Source organism: Salvelinus sp. IW2-2015, linkage group LG21 (assembly GCF_002910315.2).
Source record: "Salvelinus sp. IW2-2015 linkage group LG21, ASM291031v2, whole genome shotgun sequence".
NCBI classification, from domain to species: domain Eukaryota; kingdom Metazoa; phylum Chordata; class Actinopteri; order Salmoniformes; family Salmonidae; genus Salvelinus; species Salvelinus sp. IW2-2015.
Genome location: NC_036861.1, coordinates 1,587,235 through 1,612,554, shown reverse-complemented (window position 1 = coordinate 1,612,554; position 25,320 = coordinate 1,587,235). Strand labels below are relative to the sequence as shown.

General features: G+C 40.5%; 2 protein-coding genes across 2 annotated transcripts; one reads left to right on the top strand and one right to left on the bottom strand.

Annotated features, from left to right (window-relative positions):
• The first annotated feature begins 351 nt into the window (after positions 1–351).
• LOC111982253 (collagen alpha-1(IX) chain) lies at positions 352–16,908 on the top strand. Its single transcript, XM_024013797.3, has 32 exons — positions 352–609; positions 1,202–1,276; positions 1,454–1,492; positions 1,583–1,645; positions 3,101–3,154; positions 3,382–3,417; positions 7,267–7,290; positions 7,399–7,452; positions 7,599–7,652; positions 7,928–7,960; positions 8,103–8,159; positions 8,292–8,345; positions 8,439–8,492; positions 8,660–8,713; positions 8,946–8,999; positions 9,138–9,191; positions 9,364–9,417; positions 9,603–9,656; positions 9,760–9,813; positions 9,926–9,970; positions 10,073–10,126; positions 10,274–10,327; positions 10,702–10,755; positions 12,679–12,750; positions 12,838–12,873; positions 13,125–13,169; positions 13,250–13,282; positions 13,685–13,831; positions 14,524–14,578; positions 14,716–14,904; positions 15,125–15,202; positions 15,392–16,908. The coding sequence occupies exons 1-32, from the start codon at positions 535–537 to the stop codon at positions 15,595–15,597; spliced, it is 2,064 nt and encodes a 687-aa protein (XP_023869565.1). The 5' UTR covers positions 352–534; the 3' UTR covers positions 15,598–16,908.
• A 449-nt stretch (positions 16,909–17,357) lies between these two features.
• ptp4a1 (protein tyrosine phosphatase 4A1) lies at positions 17,358–19,592 on the bottom strand. The gene is made up of 5 exons (XM_024147824.2): positions 19,488–19,592; positions 19,185–19,277; positions 18,930–19,060; positions 18,608–18,682; positions 17,358–18,461 (listed from the first exon to the last, which is right to left on the bottom strand). Exons 1-5 carry the CDS (start codon positions 19,590–19,592, stop codon positions 18,344–18,346), a joined length of 522 nt encoding a protein of 173 aa, XP_024003592.1. The 3' UTR covers positions 17,358–18,343.
• Between the last annotated feature and the right edge of the window lie 5,728 nt (positions 19,593–25,320).

Sequence of the window (25,320 nt, the reverse complement as noted above, 5' to 3'; positions counted from 1 at the left end):
AGGCCGCCAACAATGTCTAAAATCAAATCAGGCTGACAGATTTAAATTCATTTTGCTCTCTCATTTACAAACTCTATGTTGAAGAAATATTGCATTGATGATTGCATCAGCAACATAATTTATGCTGTATGTTATACCTGTGCAGAAGCAGGCTAGGTTTTATCCTATGCTATTTGGGAAAAGGTTGGATTTGTTTTTTATTTTTATTTTTACAATATGTAATAAACTGTTGGAATACAAGCGTTTAGTTGACAAACTACAAGTCAGCGAAAGTTGCAGGTATTTATACATCTTGAGAGAACATTATAAATCCCACCCTTGTCTCACAGAGAAACCCTCGCCTTGTGCGCACCTTCCATCCATCCAACCACTTTCCAGCTCTCCAGTCCATCATGAATAAACATGAATTTTAATAGTACATGGTACCTTTCAGTCTACTGTGGGGTTCAGTTGGGGAATATTGACAGGTGGTCCGTAAATCCCAACTAATCCGGGAAAAGGGACTTTTGCGTCTTTCTTGTCTTTGGGAAGAGCATGGCTCGCGCCAGGATATATCGGGAGTCATTGCTGGTGATTTTATTGCAAATCGTCCTTTTTTGCTCTGCTCAGGTAAGTCACAAAGTACGGTTATTTTCTTCTCAAGTGGTTCACATAGATTTGTTTGCCAGCTACAATGTATGACTGGTTTGTATGACAGGCATGTATGACTGCTTTTCTTCATATTATATTGTCATGTGTTATTGGGATGGAATTTCCCATGGATGGGATAGGCTGGGATGCTCAGACTCCCAAATGATTTGAAACACCTTATATGCATTTACAGATTYGTTGAACCATATAGTTTACATATACATTAGACCTACCATAATATACCTATTTATTAGTGGACTATTTCTTTATTTTGTAAATAGCTGCATGATTTAGAGGTGTGTGTAGGACTAATAACTCCCTATGCTGACATATGGAACAAATAGGTTGGAATCTCAACAAAAATATTCTCAACATATGCAATTACTTAAAGAGCGGTCCCTTGTATAGTGGATAAAGGCTTGTGGTTTTCTTTTCTTGACCTTTCTTCCCACAAAATGACTGATTTCACACAATGGATCTTTTTGTGTGAGGTGACCAACGGACCGCCAACAGCCATGAGTTGGAGCTACATTTCATTTGGTGTATTTATGTATTGTGTATTTATCCACAGAGGGGCCCGGTCGGTCTCAGAGGCCCCGCAGGACCCCCTGGAATAGCAGGAGTGCCTGGAGTTGATGGCATTGATGTGAGATATCTTCATATTTTATTGTTTATTTGTGTCATTTCAGGCTTTAGACTCATCTTTTGTACAGCACCTCACCTGGTACAGACCAACATGAATTGTGTTATTCTATCATTTTCAACCTAATGTGGATTTTTACATGGTTATTAAATAAACATTCCTTTTTCTATTTCATTTCAGGGAGACAGAGGGGACGATAACTTCATAGAAGGCGGCCCTGTGAGTGGACTATCATTTCCTTTGCCATAACCTACCAATAAATGGTTGATACATTTTAGCATAGTATTGAAATGGTCACTCTGTTCCCAGGGCCCTGATGGGGAAGACGGMAAACCAGGAACTCCCGGAACACCCGGCCTACCAGGGGCAGACGTAAGTTACACAGAATACACACATTTACAACCAGTTTATCATTCATACTCCCTAAGCAGATAAGCTTAGTGCAAAATCAGATAACAGACTTCATTGAGTCTATTGAACATCTGTAACTTCTGAAGCTCAACGGGCTGTGGTTCTACTGCTGTGTCAGTCGTTTATATTGGCTCCTGAGCAAAAGGTTTGGAGGAGGGGGGTCAGTGGGATACATCAACCTGGGTATTTAGAGAAGAGAAGAGGAGAACGCTTCAAATAGCTTCCTGACTGAAACAGAGAAACAGAGGTCCTTTTGTGTGAGTCGGGGGGTGCAGGGGATTCGGCCGCCCAGTGATGGCTGACAGGAAAGAACTGTATGCTGGGAAAGGTGGAACAGAAGGGCCACAATGTGTGTGCTGTCCGTTTGGGCGATAATGCTGAATACAGTGTCTGGCAGAGTAGGTAGTGTCCAGGTGTGTTGAGGTATGCACTAGTTTTGGCCGGGTAGCTCGCTATTCTCTTTTGTTTAGTGAATAGTGATCATATTTTTAGGAATAGCATATACCTTGATAACACTGACTTCAAGTAGTGAACTATAATAAATGTTTTCTGTTCCTGATTTGAATGATTCCTAATTTCTGTTGTTTGTTGCCTGCCAAAGCTATTGACTAGTTAGAGAGTGGTAGTAGTTCCTTGATCTTGAGAGGATACTTCAGAGCGTCTTCTCTTTTCAATCCATTGATTCAAGCTTGGCGGAGGACTAGTTAGCTTAGTTAAGTGACCTCCTATGGTTTATGTAGCTGGTGGAAGAGGAGGGGCTAAACAGTGTGAGAGAAGACACACCCAATTTTAATCTTATAATTGATAAATTACTGTACAGGAAACACGTCATCCATGAAATGTCAATGATGAAATTTACTTTTATGTAGACTAAATATGCAATGGTTTAGTTAGTACATTGTTTAGTTAGAGCATTGATCACATACTGTGTAATATATTATCTTCAAGATACAAACGCAGAATATAAGAGTAGTCTCAATTGAGATGCCTTCCATAATTTGGATTACAAACCTTCCTTTGTGTTTATCAAACGCAAATGTTATTATGGAAATCAGATTTACAGTAATATTGCCTTGAAGTAAGGCAACCCTGTTACTGATGGTGATCTCAGAGAGTACTGTGTCAGCAACTCAGTGTTGGAACAGTTCTATTTGAAATCAATTTATTTCAGGAATTGAGGAATGGATGGATTGTTTCTAATGAATATTTTCACAATCATGTCCTTTTAAAATTTCCCAGGAGTCCCATTGAATACTTGTAAAGAACAAAATATAAAATATCACACTAAGAATGGGTAACGAGCATGAAATTACTTCTTTCATTGGAGGGTATAAGACACATATTGACGTTTTATATAGTTTACTCATGGACATTCATATTTCTGTGTGGTTGATATGAGCTTTGTTTTCTCTATAGGGTGTCACTGGACCTGTTGGAGATCTCGGCCCAGATGGGCCTCCTGGACCAAAAGTACGTTTTCTTTATTTGAAATCAAATGTATCCAGAACCTTCCTATCTGTCTATTATCTATATTGTTGAAATATAATGTATATACACTCTCAGTACTCAGTGTGTGGAGGCTGGTCAGAAGAGTATGAATGAGAAAATATCAGTATGCTCCAAAGCAATGAAAGGTTGAGATTATTTCGCTGCCATGTTATTGTCATCACCAACCATCTTGTGTGCTTCTCTATCAGGGTGAATCCGGAGAGGCTGGGGAAGTCGGGGAGATTGTAAGTAAGCATGGTTAACTAAATGTGTTAACAGAATGAATGTATAATAGGGATGTAATAGGGATATTGTTCATTATGACATACAGTTGAAGTCGGAAGTTTACATACACCTTAGCCAAATACATTTAAACTCAGTTTTTCACAATTCCTGATATTTAATCCTCGAAAAAATTCCCTGTTTTAGGTCAGTTAGGATCACCACTTTATTTTAAGAATGTGAAATGTCAGAATAATAGTAGAGATAATTATTTATTTCAGCTTTTATTTCTTTCATCACATTCCCAGTGGGTCAGAAGTTTACATACACTCGATTAGTATTTGGTAGCATTGCCTTTACATTTTTTTACTTGGGTCAAACATTTCAGGTAGCCTTCCACAAGCTTCCCACAATAAGTTGGGTGATTTTAGGCCCATTCCTCCTGGTGTAACTGAGTCAGGTTTGTAGGCCTTCTTGCTCGCACACAATTTTTCAGTTCTGCCCACAAATTTTCAATGGGATTGAGGTCAGGGCTTTGTGATGGCCACTCCAATACCTTGACTTTGTTGTCCTTAAGCCATTTTGCCACAACTTTGGAAGTATGTGTCGTGTCTTTGGCTATGCCGGATTAAGTGATATGACATGCTATTCTATAAAATAATTTCCCTGTAATTAATATTACCTGATTAAGCTAATCATGTAAATGTAATTAACTAGAAAGTCGGGGCACCACAACATAATGTTTATAGAGCAGTTATCTTCCGAATAAACTCTTAAAGACCTGGTAATCTTTTACATCAATAGCAGTCAATATTTAATCGTCACCTTGTTTAGTCTCATCTGAAAGTGGTAAATTAAATAAATCTTCTTCATCTTCACGTTATCTTCACGAACCCTGGCTAACAAGTTGAATCAGCAAACTATACTTTAGTATAATTATTTATTTACTAAATACCTAAATAATCATACAGAATTACATAAACACAGAATGGATCATACATTGATTACTAATTATGTACTACAAGAAAACGTCCCTGGGGGACGGAACCTGTACGACGGCTGGTTACACAAAGAGAGGGGGTTGGGCTTAAATGAAAGCGCAGGAGGACTGAAGAACAAAGGGAGAAGCTATGCTATCGTAAATACAGAATCTTATGCATTCTAACCACCCATTTGGAAAAGGAAAATGCAATAAATATTGAGCTGCGCTTCAATAGTTTGGTTGTAGATGGAAGGCCGTGTTGCCCAACAGAGATCTTCCTTGTCCTTTGAAGAGTGTCTCTGGTGGTAAACTGGATACGTTGTAGTATCGTCGTTGTGTGGTAGACTGGATACGTCGTCCGTCCTTTCCTAGCCCACGTTTACAGCGGCCGCTGCTAACTCAACGGCTAGTAGGTATCACTTCTGGAGTGAATAAGAGTTCAAAGTTCATACCAAGTTGCCATACTTTTAGCTCATGCTATATTCTGGCTGGTATAGTCTAAATTCCTTCTTTCGGCGTGTTGATTGTCATCTTCACGTTGAAATTCGATGCTAATTTCATTAGGTTATTATCTGAGCCCTTTCAACGTGGGGGACCGTCATCCTCTAGTCCTCAGAACACAAAGTTACATTTTCATCAAAGGCTTTGTATAGGAGGAGAGAGAAGGGCGTGTTTCATAGTTTATAACCAATGTCTCTTCACATGGGCGGGGCCACTGAGTGAGCAGAGCTTTAACCTTATGAAAACCAAATTCTCTCATTTAGAAGCTAAAATTACATTTAATCTTTTCACAAATAGTTTCATATTTAAACATTTAAATTGCACAACAATTACATGTGAATCTGATAACTATAATGTGTAGACTTTCCAAGATACAGTTTATGTCATCCTATCATTATATTCATTAAGTATCAACGCATATTTTCAACTGGTTGGATTACCAAAATATGGTTCCTTTYCCCCCACCTTTTAATTTYCCCAGACTCTATATGTTTATCAAAGGCTTTTCAAGAGTCCTTCTGAAGAGTCAAGAGAGAGGAAAGGGAGAAAGGTATTTATAGGGGGGGTCATAAACTTCACCCACAGGCCAACGTCATGACATATGCTTGGGGTCATTGTCCATTTGGAAGACCCATTTGCGACCAAGCTTTAACTTCCTGACTGATGTCTTGAGATGTTGCTTCAATATATCCACATAATTTTTATTTCTCATGTTGCCATCTATTTTGTGAAGCGCACCAGTCCCTCCTGCAGTAAAGCACCCCCACAACATGATGTTGCCACCCCCATGCTTCACGGTTGGGATGGTGTTCTTTGGCTTGCAAGCCTCCCCCTTTTTCCTCCAAACATAACGATGGGCATTATGGGAAAACAATTCTATTTTTGTTTCATCAGACCAGGGGACATTTCTCCAAAAAGTACAATCTTTGTCCCCATGTGCAGTTGCAAACCGTAGTCTGGCTTTTTTATGGCAGTTTTGGAGCAGTGGCTTCTTCCTTGCTGAGCGGCCTTTCAGGTTATGTCGATATAGGACTTGTTATAGGTCTACAATTTCTTTCTGAGGTCTTGGCTGATTTCTTTTCATTTTCACATGATGTCAAGCAAAGAGGCACTGAGTTTGAAGGTAGGCCTTGAAATACATCCACGGGTACACCTCCAATTGACTCAAATTATGTCAATTAGCCTATCAGAAGCTTCTAAAGCCATGGCATCATTTTCTGGAATTTTCCAAGCTGTTTAAAGGCACAGTCAACTTAGTGTATGTAAACTTCTGACCCACTGGAATTGTGATACAGTGAATTATAAGTTAAATAATCTGTCTGTAAACAACTGTTGGAAAAATTACTTATGTCATGCACAAAGTAGATGTCCTAACCGACTTGCCAAAACTATAGTTTGTTAACAAGAAATTTGTGGAGTGGTTGAAAAATGAGTTTTAATGACTCCAACCTAAGTATATGTAAACTTCCGACTTCAACTGTAGCCTATATGGTAATCATGCAGAAATGACCAAACATAATCTGGAAAGGGATCGACCTCACTTGTTTCAGTGGATTATTATTCTACCATAAGGATGGGACCATCCCCTCTAAGGACTTGTCTTACCCATCCACTGAAATGACTGGACATCTGGAAAAGGCTACTCCCTCTCAAGAAACATATAACGATAGGACACACCCATAAAATCGTCTAATGCTGCGTTCATAACCAAGTGTGAAGGTGGTAATTACCAGTTGTGGATTTAGAAATACGATTTGGGTGCATTCACATTTTGGGAAATACTATCAAACATGGAGATCATTAGAAGGCTTGTGATTGTTTAGCAAATTTTTGCCCATAAAAAGTATATCTTGAGCTGCTTTCACTTTCTAAATCAAAAGGAAGATGAACAGAATACATTTTCTATCAACAATGTGTATTTTTTTCTTACCATAAACAACAACTGCTGAAGATGCCGCAATGCTTGCTGTCTTGTTTGTTGACAAATGACACTAGAGAGGTGCAAGTGAAAACCTCGGAGCACGGGGATAATAGATGAGTTTCCCACTAGTAATTACCAGTGTATTTTCCACAGTTGTATGCTGGTATTTGCAAAATTATGAGATGTTCTGAACTCAGCATAACACACCTTTATAAGAATTGTACACACACACCCATTAGTTGATCTGAAATCATATATGAAATGAATACGCCCACCTAGGATATGACAATTATAAGGGTATGACATACTATAAGGACTGATTTATTGAAATGGAATTGTTTAAAATTGTGCCTTTTATTACTGTACCCTTGTTACTGCATTGATTAACTTGTTTATACAGACAAATGCATTTTTACCTCAGTTTTACACCTTGAAGCCTCTCCATGAATTCTCTCTTGTCTCCCACAGGGCGAGGGACCTGATGGGCCTGATGTGAGTGCTTTACTATTGGTCCCACACCTGAATAAGGAAGAATGTATGTAAATACAAGAGAATACAGTACATTAGTTCTGTGTCATGTCCATTTTGTTCTGCTGACAGGGAGCAGCTGGTGCACAAGGGTTGGTGGGCGAGCTTGGCAAAGTCGGAACCCCAGTGAGTACTGACTGCTTTTTTAACATTTAGAAAATGATGGCTAGATACACAGGGCTTCCAACTTTTTGGAAGCCCTGCAGTCAATACTTCTAACTTGTTAAATTATTGCGTTCATTTACTTGTAAACGTATTATTATTATTTCTAGGGATCACTGGGAAGGAGGGGGCCAGTGGGGTTTCCCGGACCTGCAGGGCCCAGGGTAAATATAGTTATTTTCATGATCATTTAGTCCCATATTAGTGTTGTCATCCTTAGTACAGTTGAAAACCCACGTGAGTCCCATGTGATGTAATAGCTGCATAGTTCTGTGTGCCATGAAAAGTATCRAAGGGGAGACAGCCAATTTACAGCATCCTGTACATTTTTTAAGAGCACTGCAACAACCAACCTGTATGACAACCAGCCCCAGTTTCGCCGACAATAACTTCAAAGACAGAAATGTAATTAATTGTGTTTTTCTCTTTTTCTCCTCAGGGTCTTCCTGGCGTGTATAAGGGGGAAGACCTGGTAAGGCGTTCACAAGTTTCCTTTAAGGGCACCACAGCTATGCATGTGTACCCTGATGCTGACGATGGGGAACTTTTCAGCGGAGCCCCCCTGTGGCAGGGCTCTTAGATGACCTCAAATAGGCTTTACTTGTGYTTTTCAGTGTCCCAATWCCTGTCCTTCTGGYCTTAACGGATATTCTGGCCTCCCAGGCATGAAGGTGACTATATAACAAATACTYATACTATACTAYGGTTKSTCRTTGATACTAAWATRCTATAGATGTTGATGCTGTATCTTGTCAKTGAAACTRGYTTGCATATAGCTGTAACATTATATGGTTTCTCTTTAGGGCCACAAAGGGGTAAAAGGAGAGTCTGGTGAGCCTGGAAAGCAAGGACACAAGGTAACCTCTCCCCCTTTTTATCTAGATAGAATATCAACAAATACAATAAGGTCAATAATAATGATTGTGATATTTGTTTGATGTTTTCTACAGGGAGAAGAAGGAGACCAGGCAGGAGAGGGCGAGATGGGAGCTCAAGGACTACCAGTAAAATATTTGAATATTTCTCTCACAAATCTGTATCAATATGAATGTGCCATTCACAATGTGGCTATGAGACATGTATTTTTTWAAATTGAAAATGGCTTCTTCCTCTCTCTCTTTTTCTCTCTATCTCACTCTCACACTATTCTCCCTCTGCTGAGTGATTTTAGGGCCAAGGGGGACCCAGGGGAATAACAGGCATGATGGGCCTCAAAGGTGACAGGGTAAGGGTCATGAGGTCACACGTTGCTTGACATCATAGGATGAATGTCCAAGATGAGCTATGTACTGTATGTTACTGCCATCCTCAGCGGGTGCAATATTGCTGTAAAAATTACTTCAGCTTGGCCTGTTTCAGCACTGCCAAACCTCAACATCCCACAACTTATGTTTGAGCACACTAGTAAATGCATTAAAAAAACGTATATTTGACATCTGAAATGTGTTTGATAACAGGGACCACGTGGAACGTTTGGAGATCTCGGTCCCCAGGGAATTCAGGGTGGCTCAGTAAGTGCCTGTCTTCTTTTTAACACCGTGACGTTCACCTCCTTTTCATCATGACCTCTTTGCCACCACTCACATTACAGTAACATCTCAACTTATATTCTACTATTTTGGTTTAAAAAAGGTGTTTTTCTTTTTTAGGGTGACGTGGGCCAAAGAGGATTAGTGGGCGAGACTGGACCAAACGGTGGTCAAGTAAGTACTAAAACATCACACCATCATACAAATATATTATCACTGTTATATCATCATTATTATTATTACTGTTATATTATCACTGCAGAACAACAGAGCACATGGTCATTCACTTTCAAAAGCAAATAATGTACAGTATAAAGACTTTTACTCACTGTGTGTTGTTTTGCAGGGGGCCCGAGGGCCACAAGGAATAAGGGGCCTTCCAGGGGGCAAAGGGGAGCCTGTAAGTATTGTACACACCACAGCCTTAACAAATCTGATTTATTATCGACTAACATCTCATCTATGACGTTACACACAGCATGAGCTTATGTTCATGGACTCCATACAGCTGACTCAATACACATGCCATGAAGCTAATCTTCTTTTTTTAACGCTCAACTTCCCTGTTCTTTCTCCCATGGACAGGGTCTAGCTGGGCCCGATGGACGTGAAGGAATTCCCGGATTGCCAGCATCTAAGGTACAGCTCAAACTGCTGTTCAAAGACATAGGATAAATGAGGATGTACATACAGGAAATAAGTAAGATTGACATGCTGTTGTTTTTTTTTCTATAATTTTAAGGGTATTACTGGGAAAGTTGGCAGTCCAGGTGATGCTGGGCTCCAAGGACTCCCTGTAAGTGTGACCTCTGACCCCTAGCATCTCTGATTCATCATATCCATTCTAGATTTGTATTTGTTCGGGTTTGTTTGGTTGTTCATTTGTTTTGATGTGATTCTCGCCATAGGGTTTGCCAGGCGCTTATGGTCCAAAAGGACAAAGTGGCGAGATGGTAGGGGAATATTTCAAATGTATGAATAAAACCAGTTATTGACCATACAGTATATGAATCTCTATTGTAGAGAATCTTATGTTTTCCTCTCTTTGTTACTAGGGTAACTCTGGCGACCCCGGTTCTGTAGGACTAATGGGGTCTCCTGGGAAATCAGTAAGTCAAGAGAAAGTCTAATGATGAATATTAAATCACATGAATTGACAGTGATGAAACAAAATACTTTGACACGGTATACGTAAATCCCTTTCATACTTGCACCAGTAGCATGAGAGATCTCATGGTGACTTGCTTTGTTTACAGGGGGAACGTGGCGAGCAGGGAGAGGTGGGACCTGTCGGAGCAAGAGGTGGACCAGTGAGTATGTTCTATAGTATATGTGATTCACTGTGAGAAAGCCATAAACCACTATCAAGTTGGATTACTCTTTTCAAGGTCTTGTATGAACTTCAGCAGTTTGAATAAATAATTTGGAGCTGTGTGATTTAGCGACCCTTTTAGGGTTAGGGAATTAGGGATAAAGGCGTGAGCTAAATAACTGAACAATAGAATTAACAAGATCAGCACAAAGCATTTGAACTCTATTGCCACGCACAACCTTTGCTCTATTGTACTATAAGCATTGTTCAACAAGCTCAGAACTTCATGTGATTCATTTGGGAAGGTCTTGGACCACTAGCCACAATTTCTGCTCTATAACTCCCTACTATTCTTCTCTTGTTTCGCTGTAGGGTGAAAGAGGAGTGCGTGGCCCAGACGGACCTGCAGGGGCACCAGGACCCAGGGTAAGTCAACAGCCCAACAGACCAATATAACTGACATACTCATAGCCCCAAAACAAGCCCATTATATGTATCATGAACCACAATGAATAAAGCATTTGACAATTTGTTGCAAACATCCATACAATTACCACGGTATGAACCATGATTATCAAACTGACCAATGAACTTGAAACATACAAATGAACTAGGCTAAGATGCTGGTGAAATCTGTAACCTGGGTAGAAAACAGGTGGAAGAATAGAGGGAGTTGAGCATCTTCTGCACAAGAATGATGGGAAAAGCCATGGGAAGTGATGACCAAGTGACCAAGCACAGAACCCTGTGGTGCTCCAGTCATCARACTTTGTTGTGAGAAAATRCAAGGATTGGTAAGGTAAGATGYAGACAAGGAAATATCGGAGTGAAGCCAGTTCAATTCGGAATACAGAACAGGATTTTGTGGTTTGCAATGTGATGGATTATGATGATACTGTGGTGGGGAAAGAAGAGGAAGACAAGAACATGATGAAGACGGTGTGAAAGAGGAGGAAGAAGAAAACAAAGAGTATGAAATAAATGACCTTTTTAGGATCATGTGCTGTGTGGGAGAACAAGTCGATTGCTGGTCTCTCAAAATTTACTAGGGTGGCCATTAAAATGATGTGATGTAATTGGATATTTAATTATTTATGATTACTTTCTCATATGTTATTTTCATTACCACTGTCTTTCCTGCCCTACCTTTATTGGATAGGACACCGCAGAGTGCAAATAACACAAGCGCACACCATCCATACCAACAATCTTTTGCTATTTTATATATGACATAAAATCAGTGTAAACAATGCACTAAGTGTACAAAACATTAGAAACCTTCTCTTTCCATGACATAGGCTGACAGGTGAATCCAGGTGAACGCTATGATCATGATGTCACTTGTTAAATCCACTTCAATCAGTGTAGATGAAGGGAAGAGACAGGTTAAAGATGATTTTTAAGCCTTGAGACATGGATTGTGTATGTGTGCCATTCAGAGGGTGAATGGAAGCAGAAGACTTAAGTGCCTTTGACCAGGGTATGGTAGTAGGTGCCAGGCGCACCAGTGTGAGTTTTTCACGCTCACAGTTTCCCGTGTGTATCAAGAATGGTTGACCATCCAAAGGATATTTATTTAAATATCCAGCCAACTTGACACAACTGTGGGAAGCATTGGAGTCAACATGGGCCAGCATCCCTGTGGAATGCTTTCGACACCTTGTAGAGTCCATGCCCTAGATTAATTGAGGCTGTTCTGAAGGCAAAACAGGGGGTGCAACTCAATATTAGGAAGGTGTTCTTAATGTTTTGTACACTAAGTGTGTATCGCTATTATCTGCTATCATTCCATACATATACCATTTAACATGGGCATAGTTACCATAGTAAATATTCAGATCAACCAAGCTGACTGCCAGTGCCTAAGAGCAAACCCACTCCAAGGAAGTGGAGCCATATGCTCTCTCATATTGAGAGTGGCACCCATTTATAAGCCTCCAGACTGCAGTAATACTGTAATCCACCGATGAGGGGGCATGAATGGAGTCTTGTTAAACTGGTCAATGGGCCCATGGGTATTTCTTCAGAGAGGAGGATTCAGGCCAGGAAAATAGGCTGAAAAAGCCTGAAAGAACCCTCTGTTTCCCAGGAATTCCTTAAACCAGTCGGCCGAGAGTATGCCACAATCAGTACCCACACTTCAAAAAAGGTCTCGTGGAGTGTGCCCCCAATACCTTTTCCAGCTCACCCGTTTAGACACGTTTTTTTTCCCAGCAAACATTTTTTTTGGGGTGCAAATGTAGTCAGCTGAAGGCGAGGGGGGAGGTTGGAGCGTTGCACAGGCAATCCACTGTGTTCGAGTTTTTTAAGTGTGTGTGTATATTTATTTATTTATTTATTTATTTACAGGGAGGTAAAGGGGATCTCGGGCTTCTTGGTTTGCCTGGCCCTGCCGGCCTGGTTGGACAGAATGGAGACAGGGTAAGGAATAGAAAAGGTACCGCAAAAGCAGAAGCAGAAATTCATGTGTAAAAGCAAAATATAATTTTCCTATTCCTATCTCTCCAGGGTGCAATCGGTTTGACCGGTGCTCAAGGAGAACAAGTAAGTTCTATCAATACCATCTCAACCGACCGAAGAGTACATTCCTGCATAAGGGAGGTGACCATATTCTATGTAGCCATCAAATGATGGAAGAAGATGAATGGAGTGAATTCAAATGAGTAACATCAAGCACTAGGAGCTACCAGAAGAGTACAGAAGGCCCCACCAAGGCCAACTTGGGATGGATACGTGTTAATGATCCTGTAAGACATGTGTTTTCCCTAACAAAGACATTTTACTCGTTGATTTAGGGAGAAGCAGGTTCAGAGGGCACAGCGGGAGACAGAGGGGACTTTGTGAGTAAATAAAGAAAAAAACGTTGCTGTGCCCAACATTTGTTTGAAAGTGAAAGAGTACTGATTCTGTTTTACTATAGGGTGACGAAGGGGAGCCAGGAGAGAAAGGATCGGTGAGTCCAGTTTATAGCATCGCTTACTGCTACAGCTCTCTGTTGACATGGACTAGGCCAATTACAGTATGTCCAGTACACATAATGTGATACCTGTTCGTCCCAAAATCATGGAGGACTCATCATGATTAGATGCCACAGCTTCATAGAGCTGTCTAATGCTAGAGGTCACGTACACGTGAGCATCATCATTTCTCATTACTGAATCACTTCACAGTGTTTGCGCCATGCCAAAAGAAAGCCTTGCACACTGTAGGACTACATGCCTGAAACACATGATCCTAGACCTAGACGGACAGCATTGTCTATCCTCCCAATGGTCCAGTCTGTGTAATCCAATTTTACCTTTTGTTTTGAATGAATGCTGAATGCCATTGTGTCGCGCTCTGTCGCTGTTTTCAGACGGGCAGACCAGGAGAGACTGGAAACAAAGGGCCGGAGGGCGGCCGGGGCATACCAGGCCCAGAGGGCAAGCCGGGCCAACCTGGACCACGTGGCATGCAGGGAGACAGAGGGGTACCAGGACTGACAGGGACACAGGGGCCAGCGGTAGGCCCTTTAACAATTAACCAATTAACCATCTGAGGGCCTGAAACAGAGCAGGAGTCAAAAAGAGCTGTTTCCTAGTACTGCACTCATATGGACTAGACTGGAGGAGACAGCAGAATTCACATGATGTCTTTGCCCTGTGTTAAAGACATGCTCCCGAACTTTGGCGTCTACTAAGTCTTTTTTAAACCTCCCGTTTTGGGCTGTATGTGTCAATGTGTAGTTCATACATGCGTAATCTATGAGAATGACGGTCTTACCTCAATTAGTCACGAAATTCCTCGTTTTGAAAGCGACTGTTTTTCTGGAAGCTATGCTGCTCCATTTTCCCTACATATTCCCCCATGTGGGCCAGCCCCCTAGCAATTTGAGTTCTAGCCAATGAGCTTCAGCCCCGCGCCATTTGAGTGACAGCTAGCAAGAGGCACACACAGCAGAGCRAGAGAGAGATCAATGACGTGTTGCACTTATCTGCACACGTAACATAGTAGGCCATTTTCGTGGACCACTTTTGACTCATGAGCGCTACATTCAGAACTACTGGCTAAAGAGTTTGCAAAAGTACCAGAGAATCTCTTTAAGTATGTCCCTGGGCTAAGACATTTCACAAAAAAAGCCTGTGTAGCTAGCTATGAATAGCATTAGATACCGGTTAACACCACAATTCTCTCAACAACCACCTGTTTTCCCAGGGGAAAAAACCAAGCGATACACACATCACACAAGTTTGCATGAGGGTAATGCAAGGTAAGTCAAGATCATTTTCATATCAAACTCTTATCCATTTGATATTGACCATTACTGAACCCATCACATCTGATAAGGCAGGTCCATAGGTTTCATTGAATTGACCCCCCCCATCCTTTTCCCTTCCTGTGCCATAGAGCAGCTAGCCCAGCTAGCAGCCAGCCTGAGGAGGCCTGAGACAGGCATCTCTGGACTGCCAGGTCCTCCTGGCCCCCCTGGTCCAGCAGGCCCCTCCGGAGTGAACGGCTACCCAGGACTGGACGGGACCAGAGGACTGCCAGGTCTCAAAGGACCTCCAGGACTACTGGGTCGCAAAGGGCCCAAAGGTGAGTCTCTAAAGATGGTGGAAATATATCCGAAATGTAATATTATGGCCTAGTTTGTTAAGACAATGACAAGTTGGCTGAAGCAGGCTGGTAGCAGTAGTGTCATGATCCCCATTTGAATAATTAGAATTGTTTGTGCCATCACAAGTGAAGTTCACTACAACCATCCTGCATCCCTAAACGTCACTTGAATTGATGATCATGTATATGTCCTGCGTAGGTGACACGGGCGACAGAGGAGACAGAGGACCCACAGCGAGAGGGGTTAAAGGAGCACCTGGAGCACCCGGTCTGCCAGGTAAAGATACCAGTCACAAGAGTATTGTAAGGCTACACGCCCACACCATAATAATGAAGGCTATAGCCATAACCACTGTGCTAACTCAATATGCGCCAAGTCTCTATATGCTCAGCTATAACATGTCTAGCTAGCTTTTTAGCAGTTCCACATTCATGTACAAGTCTCAACCGACCACTCTATCCACAGGTGATCACGGTAGAGCCGCCTATGGCACAGACGGCCGCGACGGCGAGAGAGGGCCACGCGGCGTTCCCGGTATTCCCGGCGTTCCAGGGTCTCCTGGTCGTCCTGGCCTCAACGGCTACTGCGAGTCGTCACAGTGCATCCTTCCTATGGTGGCGTCACCGATATCGGCAAAAGATTCCGGCATGAAGGGGCCAAATGAGGAATAAGATGTGAGTCGGAGACCCAACGGGTCCCTGAACTGAGGGGCCACAGGGACCAAACTATTAAGAGACTAATGGAGGAACTTACTAACACGCCACGGAAGATCAGGGTTGAGGTCAATTCCATTTAAATTCAGTCAATTCAGGAAGTAAACTGAAATTGAAATGTTTCTCATTGAAAAGCAGGAAATTGGAATAGAATTGGAATTTCCGTTAACTTCCTGATTTGAATGAATTCAAATTGAAATGAGATGAAAATGTACCCCCAACCCTGTGGAAGAAACATGACTTTGTTTGATGTGTTTTGACTGTTTGTTTGTATTTTGTTTTATTGTTTTGTTACACCCCTCTAAAATGCATTTCAGTATTCCTTAGCTGTTGGAACACCCCTATCCCTCTGACAAAGTTTAGCAACGTTTTTTTTTTACCTCAGCTCTAGCTTTTGCCATCTTTGTACTGTAAAATAAAAGGAGCATTACATTTTTGGGGCAAACTAATTGTGATATTATTGGGTACTGTAGGCTTTGTTTTTTGTTAAATATGAACCAAGTTAAAACCCCAACAGACCAGACTAACTGTGCTTTAAGCGACAATGTGCCAACCATTTTTAATTCACTGAATTCTGTATGTTTATGTATTAGTGTCAATACCGAGCTTTCATACAAATTACCGGTATACTGTTGGTTCAATGACTTTCATTTGTTTGCGAGTATCTTTGTTGCATATACACTCACCAACCCCTATGCTTTAGCGTCTTCCTGACGTATGATTTTCTTTGTCATGATGACTGTTTTTGTGATGAGAGAACTAGGAGGGCAGTGTTGTTTGAAGACATATGTAGAAATTGTATATGCCATTCTTATTTATTATAAAAGTCGGAGGTGACATCAAAGGTTGTACAAAAGAGAAAATAAACACATTTTGATAAAGTCTTGCATGTTTTGTATGAAAGACTACAATGAAAATCCAGCAACATGTTTTTCGGCTAATTTCACACATCTCCAGTGGGCCTTACAGAGACATTTTCTGAGGCATGCAGAGTTCTACAGACTCAAATCATTGAATGGCCTATGGTATAAATATAGCCACAAGGGGACACTAGCAAGCTTGACTGTCACCATATCTAGGGTGTTACCAACAGCCATTTAAAAAACATCTCCATAAAAGTAATTGATTAATTTGCTGAAAATGCCATTTGTCTTTGTGCATTAGACTATAGTTATCCTATGCAGAAGAAGATTGTTATTAAGTATGCCCTGAGGGACATGTAACGAGGTTGGGGAGGGTTGAATCAATAAAGGACTGTCCTGTAATTGAGCCCACGCTTCTCATTTAAACCCAAGGCACTTAAGTATACCTTAATTATGGCAAGTTATGTGTCACTAAATGAAGTAAACTTACATTATCAGTTTAAAGCTGTTTACCATGGGAAAACCTCTACCATGACTGCTCACAGCTTATTTTTGTAGTTAGTCATGTTTTTTGGAAATATTCTAGCATAACTCTTTCATCAGCTGAATTGGTTTCTCATGATCTTCTATGAAACAGTATGTAATCTGCCTCTTTCTCTGCAGTTCCAGTCAGCAGTCCCATAGACAGATCTGACTCTGTTAGTGCCAATGCTGGTACTACAGGCAGAACAAGCCCACTGGGAGACAATCCATTAAACCAAACAAGGCCAATGTAAAACAAGTAAGGCATTAAAGGCAATGGTAAGGCATTAGAGTACAATTTGATATTAAAGTGCATTAAACGCCATTCAAAACCAAGTTTTCAGTGTATCATTTTAATGTACTCTTACAAGTTGGTGAACAGTTACAATTTGTTGCTCACAGTACTAAAACACACATCCATTGATAGTATAAATAGCCAACCTAATACACATTTTCAAATACATAAATCATCAAGTATCCAAGTATTAAGTTACGCACATCAAAATAAAAAGGCATACAAAATATCGCAGACGTTGAAGTCCAGTTTCAAAGCGAAAAACACAAATCACATTTCGGACATGGCAGTAATTAATCAACAAGATTTGATAAGAGAAAATAAAAAAATAAAAGGTCCCAGACTTTCAATAAACAAATATTGCAACAATTAAGCATTTCATATTAAAAATAGTTACTGAAAGGACTTAAGTGTGTAGACGTCCTGCACAAGACAAAGGCAACATTCTTTTGTTCCAAGTAAAAAAAGAAACACCTTTTCTAATGTAGTGGATGACAAACCCACTCGATTGCCTTTTCGTTCCATTTTAATTGTAAGGCATTTCAAGTTTTAACCATGTGGAGGAAGGCATACATCTTTCTATTCAGTATCGAACTGAATCATAAAATTTAAAGGGATACCTAACTACTCATGTTAAATCATTACAGTACTTTTTAAAATATTTTTTTTTAAGTAATAAGCACCCTTGCCAATTAAAACCTTGGGCTGTGTTCAACATGTATAAACCAACATCTGGATGTTCACAAAATTACTTCACTGGCTGTGCTCCTTTCCAATTCTAAGGGCACACATAGAGAACACTCACTCACTGTCACTTGTTCACTAACTAACCTCTTTTTTGACACTTGACATTTTTTTAATTGATAAGGGAAAACTTGAATTATTTAAGAATGGATTTCCGGTGGAAATACTTTAACACAATGGATTTACTAAGAAAAAACAAGCCTGCCAGGTAGATAAGATAAAGATATGAATGTATTTTATAGGGGCATTGTTGGCATGGACTATGAGTTAGTTGGCTTTACTACTGGATGCAGCAGTTGTTGCGGTGGCCGTTGGAGTCTTTGAAGCGCAGGCGCATCTTTGGACGATACTTCTCCARGTAGAAAAGCTGCTTGCTGTTGAACGCTCCGCGACGCTTCCTGTTACAAGAGAAAATACATTGTCATCTCACGTCATCTAAATTACAGGCCAGTGATATTAATTCAAAACAGTGGGGTTTAGCCTCCATTTTAAGATGCTACGGTATATAGAGATCTACATGAAAGTGTATTTGCATCAGACTTACTGCCGGATGAACTGGACAGCATCTTCGTACTTCATCCCACATTCAATCAAAGCCAGGGCAACCATGACAGGGGCTCTAGGAGTATAACACACAAAAACCATTGGTAAACCATTGGTAAAAGTTGACAAAGGCAGTTAGGGTACTATGGGACTTTTTAATACTGTGTATTATGGCTAATCGTTTTTTTGTCTTTCTTACCAAAGAACTAGCATCATCAATCTAACACAATTCTGAATATAAATACTTATTACATGTTTAAAATCCTTGTTACATGATTATAAATGTTTCTATACTAAGAGGGGAAATATGAACACTAGTTTACCTCCCCAGGCCAGCTACACAGTGGACAGCAATGCAGCAACCAGGCTCCTCCCTAAACTTAGTCTTCAGGAGGTTCAACCAATCATCAACAATCTGGTTAGAAGGAGGAGCTCCATCATCAAACGCCCAATCCTATTGGTGGAGGAGGGAAATGAGTTAATCTGCCCTCTTTCTCAGAAACCAAAACAAAGATGGTAGTAACATGGTAGTAAATAAGTTCTGCATTGGAGATGTAAACAGTGATGTTGAAGCTTACCAGAACCTGTATTCCCTCTTTCCCCACCAAGGTGGAATCATAGGTGGCCTCACATACTCTCACAACGGTGGTCACTCCATACTTCTTCAGTTCCTGTAGAAGAATGTACTTATATTTTCATATCATCTGCAACATATGCCATTGTACATTTGACATACTACACAGGGAAAACATGTATATTTTCTAAACAGACCCTTTATACTATGGAAGAGGGACTACCTATGAGAATCCAGAACATTCATTACGTTTTATAACAAAATTAATTTCTGATATCATCACTGTGTTAATGATGTGAGGGCTCACCTCAATGAATTTATTCAAAGTGGCATTGGTTGGATTGTGGGTAATGAGGAACCTCATGTTTTTGTAGGTGATCTCCACAGGGGCAGGTCGGTTCATACGCGCCATGGTGACAGACGGAAAAACGAGATCTTCCACAAAACAATCTAACAAAAACACTTATTTAGAGGGAGAGGGAATATCAACAAAATGTCAAACTATATTCCTGCAATAAAAATACACCGTGACCAGTGGGCTAAAGAAGGCTATGGGGCGAAAGGAGGTCGGATTTGGCAGAAAAAAGGGTGTGGACAACCAAAACAAACCCCTTCTCCTTTGGGAAAACAAGACAGGTTCCCCCTTGATTCTGACCAGGCAGAAGCCAACGAGGGCAGTGTGCAGCAGGTAGAGTTACCCCATCCAGGCTCGTTTTGCTGGTAGGTTAGGAGGTGTCCTGATCCTGCCAACGTTTCAGATCCTCCTCCTGTGGGTCCAATGTGTTCGGAGAGGAGGTGAGTTCTGCTGTTCACTCGTCTGCATAGGCAGCTGCGTGCTGTGCCTGGCAGTAGTCCCCACTGCCCTTCAGAAACTCCATAAATGTGTGACCCAGAACACCACAGAACTGCTGCAAGAGACGAGGGGGAGGAGGAGAGAGTAAGATACAAGGCCTCTAAACTCAAGTGGGAAATGGCTAAAACAATTGAAAAAGCGAAGGTTATGGAAACACATAATTGCTGCTTTTGTTCAGACCAGATCTGGTCTAACCATAGGTCTAAATTTATGGGTCTAACATGACTGCCAATGTGTGAAGGATGGATGTAGCTTACTAAGGTAGGTCACAGCTCAACTCTACATTTCATTTTTCTTTATAATTGCATACAAAAAGCAGTAATATCTACATATTAGGCCTACTATATGCCTCGTTGACAGAAGGAAAGATTTGTTAGAATTTCAGCAAAGCAATTTTTTGGGCCACAAGCCCTAAGCATTGCATATGTTTTTCTCTGGCTGGTGCTCCAAATACTGTCTAAGAAGCTTGAAGTATGGATAGTTAATCCGATATTCTCCGGCTGTAAAATTATGTTTTGTTCTGAACATTAGAGCCAAATTGGACCTTTAATTAAGAGACAATACAATGACGTCAAACCTAGACGTCAGTCCAACGACAAAACCCAAACAAACCGAAATTTACATATGTATGATGAAAGGATTTCGATTAAACTGTCCTTTGTGAGGGCAGACGGCGCCATCACCGGTATAGAGGCCTCATAGCCGAGCGCTTGTAAATGTCCATTGAGATAGAGAAACGAAATGTTGAATAGTGAGGTATTTAGCGCCTCGTTTAAGTACACTAGAGTTAATTAAGGTAAGAATGATTATAGAAACTGTCAATGATATTGCTGACAAGTTAATAAGAAAAATGCGTAAATTTTATACGACGGTAATAGCTACGTCGAAAATGGATCTCAAAGGCGCTCCACAAAGGCAACCCACCACCTCGTTTCACTCGAATAAAATGGCAAACGGCAAAGCCTATTTAATTTCGTATACACCTTTGACATACCGTTAATCATAGGAAAAACTCAGATGTATCAATTTCACAAAGACAACAAAGCATGTGTCGAAGAGGCCCGAGATTTAACATTTGAAAAATTGAAGACCAGTTGATACAGATTTACAACACGAGTAGTTAGCTACAATGTAACAAAATATTGCTAAATGAAAATTGACACTTACTGGGATATGCTTACTCATTGAAGATTGTAGCTTAATCATACAGCCGGTCCCTAAAAATAAGTAAATATATTAAATGGTTTTGCACCATACAGTCAAGGCAATTCCTCCGTGCGGAGTCGGCGTCTACTCGACTAGTACGACGCAAGGCAAATGGGCAATCACTATTCAGAGCTCGAGCTCTCTTGAAACCCCACCCTAGAAAGCCTACAAACTGGTCATGTTCTCTGGGATCAAGTTGTAGTCCTGCGCAAAAGAAGCCAACTATTCCGTTTTATTCACCTCTGTTTGAATACTTAATAAGGATTCCTGATTATTGACTATAAAGTGCTTATCATTTAGGGTTTCCACTAGCTTTCACAGCCACAAAGTCAAAATAAGCAATTTTTTTGTAGCTTTTTGGTCTTAATTTAAGGGATTTATTTTTATTTTACCTTTATTTAACTAGGCAAGTCAGTTAAGAACAAATTCTTATTTTCAATGACAGCCTAGGAAAAGTACTTTTTATCTCAAGGCTAACTATCAGGAAGTTTGAAAAGACAGGCTGAGTGGGGTGGATTTATATTCATGAGCTCGCCTTGACTGACAGCTCTTTGAAACGCCTATGTCAAGCAACTTGGATGCATTGAGCAGTGTTGCAGTAAAATCATCTCAAGCAAATTTGGTGATACACAAAGCAACAACATTGAAATTGCAACAACACTGAAATTGCATCAAAGATATCTATTTGTATTATCCCATTTGGCATGTCTCTTGTGATGCGGTTCACAGCAGCACTGACGGATGTCTTGACTTGACAACTGCGTCAGAGTTTTGAACAACCCTCGCACCTTTTGTTCCATGCTGGCTGAAGACCTTGCTAGCCAGTAACTAGCTAACACCAGACACAGATGAAAGAGGAAACATATACTAAACAAAAATATAAACGCAACATGTAAAGTGTTGGTCCCAGGTTTCATGAGCTGAAATAAAAGATCCCAGAAATGTTCCATACGCATAAAAAGTTTATTTCTCTCCAATTTTGTGCACAAATTTGTTTACATCCCTGTTAGTGAGCATTTCTCTTTGCCAAGATAATCCATCCACCTGACAGGTATGGCATATCGACAAGCTGATTAAACAGCATGATCATTGGACGGGTGACACCTGATGAAACTGAGGAATATTTCTGTCTGTAATAAAGCCCTTTTGTGGGGAAAAATTCCTTCTGATTGACTGGTCCTGGCTCCCATGTGGGTGGGCCTACGCCCTCCCAGGCCCACCGATGACTGCGCCCCTGCCCAGTCATGTGAAATCCATAGATTAAGGCTTAATGAATTTATCTCAATTGACTGATTTCCTCATATGAACTGTAGTTCAGTAAAATCGTTGAAATTGTTGCGTTTATATTTTTGTTCAGTGTATAAGTATCTGTGCCATAGATGAATAGGGTAAACTTTTAATTATATTTGCTGACACCCTACAGTCATACTTTGGCACCAGTAGAGTAGCTATCTAGCTATATAAACCATGCTCCTCTGCAAACACGCCTTCTCCATCGTTGGTTACAAAGCGGTACTTGTTTAAATTAGGTAAGAGAATATCATGTTACCGTTGGTGTCCTAAAATGAGAGTTAAGGTGATGTCACCTTTTCTTCTTAATAATGAATACAAGTGTTTGACATGGGGGGAGGGGACCAGTAACTTTATGATCAAACTTGATCAATGTAGCGGCAACAGTCATTTTTCATACTTTGGTCATCATACTTTGATCTGGTTTCCTTCAAATATCATCCAATTTCATGAAAAACATGATTTTGACGGTTCACCTATAAAGCAGATAAATTGTATAAAAATGTTTATGACTTTGTGGCTATAGAAGCCAATAGTGTGCAACTGTAGCCCACAATTCGGGACGTTCCTGCATGTGGGCATTCCTGCATCTGCAGGAACCCCCACCTCCCTCGAGCATTCCATTGATTTCTGCATGAACACCCCCCCCTTGAGCACCCCATCGGTTTCTGCATGAACCCCCCCTCGAGCATTACATCTTCATCACAGAGTTTCTAAACCCAGAGGCGCAACTTCGCAAGATTTCTGGGAACGCTTGTGAAGCAGACCAGGCCGGGGTTTGAGAAGTCAATGAGAGAAGTGAAAAATGTCTATTGGAGAAGCAGTTTCTGCCTATCTGTAACGCTCGTCGTTACAGAAGTGTGACCAGTGGACCAATGTGCAGCGTGGTACGTGTTCATGATACTTTATTTACTCAGAACACCCAAACAAAACAACAAAAGAATAACGAACGTCACGTTCTGCAGGCTTCTCAGAGCTAACAAAAAACAACATCCCACAAAACTAAGGTGGCAAAACAGGCTGCCTAAGTATGATTCCCAATCAGAGACAACGATAGACAGCTGTCCCTGATTGGGAACCATACCCGGCCAAAACATAGAAACACAAAACATAGAATGCCCACCCCACATCACATCCTGACCTAACCAAATAGAGAAATAAAACGTCTCTCTAAGATCAGGGCGTGACACTATCTTCATACTGTACTGTCTTTTGTCTTCATGCTTGTGTGACTCTTCTGAATGTGGGTCAAAAGGGTCAGAAAAGTTTTTCGCCCCTGCCTCCTGGAGTCCTCCTTACTATCTAGCAGGACGCGGTGCGACACCGGTAGAGTGTTCTTCGCTTCTGAATGCCAAACACCTGCCCTCACCGTCATTAACAGAACTGTGGTAAAACAGTGCCCGACAGGCGGGTGGGCGAAGGACACTGTCTACCGTAGCTACAACCTAGCCTCAGATCATTTCTTATTACTATGTACGTAAATCCGGGACACTCCCTTTAGTATGATATGTTACGTTTTGTATGGTATGTATTAATTTGTGGATGTCCATCATCCATTTAGTGTGATATGTTACGAATTACAATTCATATGATATGTTACGAATTTGCAAAATGTACAATATGTTATGAAGAGACCCCCCCCCAAAAAAATTAAAATAGGCCCATCTAAGCAAAATTATGTTGAAAAGACGTGTAAAATATGTATTTTCCAGACGTTAAGGTTTGGTTTAATTTAGGTTCTTAATGAGAGGTGAAAATACATATTTGCATATTTAAAAAACATATTTTCCAGGACGTTGAAAATGCATCTTTTGCAGACGTTGAAAAAATACGTATTTCAGTTCTGAATGAACGTTGAAAATAGACATTTTCCAGATGTTGAAAATATGTATTTTCCCGATGTTGAAATCAGCCTCATTTTTGGGTCTAAATGAAAATGGAAAATATTTATTTTATTTAACACAAGTCTACCATTAATCAGTATCCCAATGACCTTACATTTATTATACAAATGGCCCTCCTATGAGGCTGATCAGACCACAAAGGAAAGCCATGATAGAGGTCAAAAGTCATACCACCCTTTTACAGTCGTGTTTCATACTATAATATATAAATTAAAGAAAAACCATCAAACATTTTCTACATGTTATATCCCAGGTTCCCAGAACATTCCCTTTATCTAAAGAAATCACGTGTTTAATTAAAACTCAGAAAATAAACTTCTAATATTCCATATGTGTGTGTACTCCTTTAAGATATCGTCTCTAGGAAACATGGAAATCTCCTCAAACCCAAAGGCTAAAAACAAACAAAACATTTCCAGGCCTTTTCAATTTGGTAGGAACATGCCTCTATCTCACTCGCTCCCTTCAAGATTACAGCCCCCAGAAAACATTCCAAAGAAAGACAATGAAGCACTCCTTTTCACAGAAAAAAACCACTTGGTCAGCATTCATTATACTACCCCGATTCAGAAACCCAAACGTTTACCACAAACAAAACCTAACAATAATGATAATTCCATTGTACTCCCTCCAATCATTAGTTTTAAATTTCCTCAATGGTTCATTATACTTAATTGAACGTGCGCTACCCATGGTTACAATACTGTACTTTAAATCCATGAAATTCCCCTACTACTTGACTAGTTTAGCCCAAGCTTGCTTTGCAACATTAAATCCCATTCAGTGTGTCTGCAACAGTCTCTCAAAATGCTTGATATGAATATCCTGCCCTTAGACCCCCACAACTGTGATTAATGTGCACTGTCCCTGCAAAATAAAATTAACTC